The sequence below is a fragment of the Primulina eburnea genome, chromosome 8 (genome assembly GCF_022965805.1).
Source record: "Primulina eburnea isolate SZY01 chromosome 8, ASM2296580v1, whole genome shotgun sequence".
Classification (NCBI taxonomy): Eukaryota; Viridiplantae; Streptophyta; class Magnoliopsida; order Lamiales; family Gesneriaceae; genus Primulina; species Primulina eburnea.
In genome coordinates, this window is record NC_133108.1 from 36,286,558 (window position 1) to 36,292,502 (window position 5,945).

A 5,945-nucleotide genomic window follows, 5' to 3' on the forward strand; every position below is an offset into this window, starting at 1 on the left:
GAATTCATTGACACCAAGATTGAGTCCCAATGTAATTCTATTCAGATCATGAATGATCGTGTTTCGAATCAAGTCTCATTCTTGGAAATGATGAATGATAGCATTATCAGTCTTTCGGGCCGAATGGATGAAATGTTAACTCGCCTTGATGCCAAAAAGGGGGAAGCAGTGAGTATGTGACACCCTGACCCGTTACAATAAAAATACAGCGGAATTTAAAATTTTCTTTCAAATGGAAGGAGTTTCAAAATACATTTCATAAAAATGTTTACAAAATAAACACATGATCATTCAAATGACATACAAAATACAAAATAATCATTCTTATGATCATGTCCCAAAATGATACAAAATATTCTTCCTTCCAACGGTGCATGCATATGACTCCCTGTCCACAGTCAACGTCCCGGGCCTCCACTCTGATCTGCATCACATGAAATAACTGAAATGAGAATAAATCTCAGCAAGTGGAACTCTTATATAACAATGAACAATAACTCTGTAAAACATATCTTTGAAATCATAAATACCATCAACTCTGAACTGTAAACTCTGAATATCAATAACATAGCAATAGCATAAAAATATGATGGTATTTCTCTTTTGCTCTGGGGATTGATATCAATAGTATCTCTGCTCTGGGGTGCTCGTATCCCAAATCGATATAAATACCGATAACTCTGAGGGATATAAGCCTCTGGGCGATGATCATCTAATATTGCATGCAATCTCTGACTATATATTTATCAATCCGAAAACATTTAAACTCTTCTCTGGTTTTAACAATCACTTTGAACTCTATATATCTCTTTGTATTCCCTTAAATCAATAATGAGACATACAATACCTCCAATACATATAACAATACATACTATGGATCAAATGGAAGGGAATAACACAATAAACTCTTTGAAACACATACATATATAATCATGTGAGCAAAAAGGAATGAAATTCCACTTACAAACCACAACAAACACCTCAACTTAGCTCTTGATCACCACCTACAACAAATAATCCACAAATAACACCAATATCAACTAAATATCCAAGATTACAAGCTAAATAATCCATAAATCCACAAAAACAACCAACCTAAACAACTCTTAATTTACAACCTTAACAGAATCGCACCAAAAGCTTACCCAAGCTTCCTAGCACCAAGGAGAACGTCGAACTCAAGTCGAAATTCCAAACAAACGCCTGAATTGAAGATAGGAAAGGAAAGAAATGACTGAAAACCCTTGAAATGGAGAGAAAAGTCGAGAATGAAGGAGAAAAGAAAGGGAAAGTATGGCCAACCACTCCAAAAAGTAGCTTAAAAACTCGCCCATACTTACACCGCGGGTGCGCCAACACAAGGACCGCGGGTGCGCCATGCTCACGGCATTCCAAAATAATTCCCATGCACGATCACCGCGGGTGCGGTGCTACAATTACCGCGGGTGCGGTCTCACCGCGGGTGCGGTGCTTACACTGCCGCGGGTGCGGTGTCCTCACGGCCTTCCAAATCCAAAATGATGTATAGTACACCGCGGGGGCACTCATCTAAGAGCGCGGGTGCACTCTACTCACGGCAATGAACAGTAATAAATCAACTAAAATCGATCCGAAACGCTGAAACGAACAATCAACACCAACTAATACCTCAAATAAATAATAACCAATAATACTATAGCCCAAAACACAACTAAAATCATCTAATCATAAACCCAAATAACACAATAAAGCTTAAACCGTACCGTACACCGGGCTCGACTATTACAATCTCCCCTCCTTAGAGGAATTTCGTCCTCGAAATTGACATCACTGCGCAAACAACTCAGGATACCTCTCTCTCATCTCAATCTATGGTTCCCACATAGCCTCTTCTATCAAATGATTCCTCGAAAGAACTGTAAAAATGCCAAACTCTGCGTCAAGTCCAATGGCTCTGGATAATCGATAGCACCAACTCTGATCATATCCTCTATACTCTGAATGACTCTCTCTGATTGATCGTCGCTCTGAGGGTGAAAAGCTGCACTAAATGCTAACCGCGAACCCATAGCTCTGCGAAAACTCTTTCAAAACTCTAAAGGAATACAAATACAACCTCTAAAGATCACCAAACCATCACCAAACACTCTAAACTCTAAGGTACCTCTATCCTCTGCTCTAGCTCTCATCTCTATCAACTGAACCTAGACAATCTGCTCTCTACTGATCATGTCCGCCAATAAAGCCCTAATAACTAATGCTGATAAACGAGCAATAATTCCAGGGACCATCAAAGCAATCACAACTCCCTATCTTTGCCCGGAGGCAAACCTGGCACATCACGCTCAAACACATCAACAACCTCTCTCACCACATCAATTTTCAACTTAACCATTCTATCCACATCAACAAGAAAAGCCAAAAACCCATACAACCTCTACACAGCAATCTCTCGATCCTCAAAACAAGAAATAAAAGGAAGGACCAGCGAAGTACCTGTACCGGCTCCCTGAGGACAATCTCTGGCAACGTGGCCTGCCGTGCCACAACGATAACAAGTATGAGTGCCATACCTGCACTCTCCCCAATGATGACGACCACACCTAGGACATAAAGGCTTCTCTGAATCAGATGGGACTGTCGGTGGTCTAGTACTCAAATCCATCTTGTCTTTCCCTTTGAATCGATCTCCACCTTGCTGACTCAAACTCTGGCTCCTCCTCGCTTGCCTCTCCCGGGCAACATCCTTCTCGTCCTGCTCAGCCAACAAAGCCTTGGACACAATCTCCTTGAAAGTAACAGCCTTGGACATGTTGATATCTCGTCGAATCTCTGCTCTAAGGCCTCGAATGAAATGAGCGCCTTTATCCTTGTCATTGGATGCAATGTATGGGGCAAACAGACAGCCCTCCTCAAACTTCAGAATATACTCACCAACATCCATGCTCCCCTGTCTAAGTTCCAAGAACTCCGTAACCTTCCTCACTCTAAGTGCATCGGGGAAATACTTGTCATAGAACAACTCTGTAAACTCTGACCACTTCAAAATAGAAACATCAACGCCAACCTTAGTCGCATTCCACCAAATGCGAGCAGCTTTAACCAACATGAAAACAGCACAACTGATACGATCTCTGTCTGAATAACTTAGATGATCGAAGATCGCCTCTAAAGCCTTGACCCACTCTACAGCAACTAAAGGATCGGTGCTCCCTGAAAACTCTGGCGGATCCATGCTCTTAAACGCAGAAAAGATACCATCGGTGCCAACAACTGGAGCAACTTGCCCTCTAACCTGACCTCTGCCCTGACCTGCTCCTTGCAATCGGAGCAACTGCTGGATCTGCTCACTATGGACCTTGGCCTGCTCCTTAAGCAACTTGCCGAACTCGTCGACTACTCTCGAGGAAGAACTATCCTCACCCTCTACTGCTTTCCTCTTAGGTGGCATACTCTACAATTGCTCACAAGACACCAATCAATAGATAACAATAGATAGATGCAAAGAAAATATACCCGGACAGTTGAAAGTAGACGAAGTCATATGCATTGGTCCGAAGAACACCTCTCTGATACCACTAAATGTGACACCCTGACCCGTTACAATAAAAATACAGCAGAATTTAAAATTTTCTTTCAAATGGAAGGAGTTTCAAAATACATTTCATAAAAATGTTTACAAAATAAACACATGATCATTCAAATGACATACAAAATACAAAATAATCATTCTTATGATCATGTCCCAAAATGATACAAAATATTCTTCCTTCCAACGGTGCATGCATATGACTCCCTGTCCACAGTCAACGTCCCGGGCCTCCACTCTGATCTGCATCACATGAAATAACTGAAATGAGAATAAATCTCAGCAAGTGGAACTCTTATATAACAATGAACAATAACTCTGTAAAACATATCTTTGAAATCATAAATACCATCAACTCTGAACTGTAAACTCTGAATATCAATAACATAGCAATAGCATAAAAATATGATGGTATTTCTCTTTTGCTCTGGGGATTGATATCAATAGTATCTCTGCTCTGGGGTGCTCGTATCCCAAATCGATATAAATACCGATAACTCTGAGGGATATAAGCCTCTGGGCGATGATCATCTAATATTGCATGCAATCTCTGACTATATATTTATCAATCCGAAAACATTTAAACTCTTCTCTGGTTTTAACAATCACTTTGAACTCTATATCTCTTTGTATTCCCTTAAATCAATAATGAGACATACAATGCCTCCAATACATATAACAATACATACTATGGATCAAATGGAAGGGAATAACACAATAAACTCTTTGAAACACATACATATATAATCATGTGAGCAAAAAGGAATGAAATTCCACTTACAAACCACAACAAACACCTCAACTTAGCTCTTGATCACCACCTACAACAAATAATCCACAAATAACACCAATATCAACTAAATATCCAAGATTACAAGCTAAATAATCCATAAATCCACAAAAACAACCAACCTAAACAACTCTTAATTTACAACCTTAACAGAATCGCACCAAAAGCTTACCCAAGCTTCCTAGCACCAAGGAGAACGTCGAACTCAAGTCGAAATTCCAAACAAACGCCTGAATTGAAGATAGGAAAGGAAAGAAATGACTGAAAACCCTTGAAATGGAGAGAAAAGTCGAGAATGAAGGAGAAAAGAAAGGGAAAGTATGGCCAACCACTCCAAAAAGTAGCTTAAAAACTCGCCCATACTTACACCGCGGGTGCGCCAACACAAGGACCGCGGGTGCGCCATGCTCACGGCATTCCAAAATAATTCCCATGCACGATCACCGCGGGTGCGGTGCTACAATTACCGCGGGTGCGGTCTCACCGCAGGTGCGGTGCTTACACTGCCGCGGGTGCGGTGTCCTCACGGCCTTCCAAATCCAAAATGATGAATAGTACACCGCGGGGGCACTCATCTAAGAGCGCGGGTGCACTCTACTCACGGCAATGAACAGTAATAAATCAACTAAAATCGATCCGAAACGCTGAAACGAACAATCAACACCAACTAATACCTCAAATAAATAATAACCAATAATACTATAGCCCAAAACACAACTAAAATCATCTAATCATAAACCCAAATAACACAATAAAGCTTAAACCGTACCGTACACCGGGCTCGACTATTACAGAGTAGAACAGAAGTAAGAACAGAGGAAGGTAGATTGGGAGGACATCATCAAGCAGAATCATCACTCAGAAGCAAGGAACCTCAGGATGACGATGATGCACTTTTCAAAGACATTGAAACTGATGAATAATCCTTGAGATTTTTTTTTCAAACTCTGATTTATTGTTTACTTACCTTTCAGTTTATAATTGCTATCTTTTATGATTTAACTGTTTTCTTCTTCTTACTAACCTCTAGGTTTTGACATCAGCGCAAAAGGAGAAATTGATAGACTTAACTTAATTGCGGTGATGATAGTCAAAACCAGTAGATCTCGTTAAGTAGAACCAAAAAACTGTATAAAAACAGAAGTTCTCTTGTCGCGTCAACTAAGCAGTACTCTTCGAGTACTTTTCAATTTAGAAAAACAGAAGCAGAATTTGACTCACTGCTAAAAACAGAACATATGATTGATATATTAAATGTTACCGTTACTATACCAAGTAAGAGTATTAAATGCTTCATTAATGCTGAACAAAGTCATTTAATACGCATTACCTATTTTAGTATGTAAAAAGACTGATTGTTTTGTAGCCTTTTTGCAGGAACCTTTTTAAGCAATAAAGTTGTTTCTATCAGAAGTCAAAGAAGCCGTTTTGATTATAGACGTTGTATTCAAGTTATCTATATATATATGGATCAAAACCTTTTTAAAAAAAAAAAACGCTGAAATACATTATCTATCCAACGTTACATTGAGTAACCGCGAACCAATCGTTATTTTTCAAGCTCAACTTGCAGAAAAGCAGTACACC

At 39.7% G+C, this 5,945-nt stretch overlaps 1 protein-coding gene across 2 annotated transcripts; it reads right to left on the minus strand.

Annotated features, from left to right (window-relative positions):
- Positions 1–356: 356 nt before the first annotated feature.
- LOC140837924 (uncharacterized) lies at positions 357–3,479 on the minus strand. Of its 2 annotated transcripts, none has more exons than XM_073204005.1 (2): positions 2,476–3,479; positions 357–424 (listed from the first exon to the last, which is right to left on the minus strand). In XM_073204005.1, the coding sequence occupies exons 1-2, from the start codon at positions 3,428–3,430 to the stop codon at positions 399–401; spliced, it is 981 nt and encodes a 326-aa protein (XP_073060106.1). In that variant the 5' UTR covers positions 3,431–3,479; the 3' UTR covers positions 357–398. The 2 variants fall into 2 exon arrangements, 1 of the variants encoding a protein (XP_073060106.1); XR_012119506.1 differs by lacking the exon at positions 357–424 and adding an exon at positions 1,716–1,967 and having other exon boundaries at positions 2,144–3,477.
- Between the last annotated feature and the right edge of the window lie 2,466 nt (positions 3,480–5,945).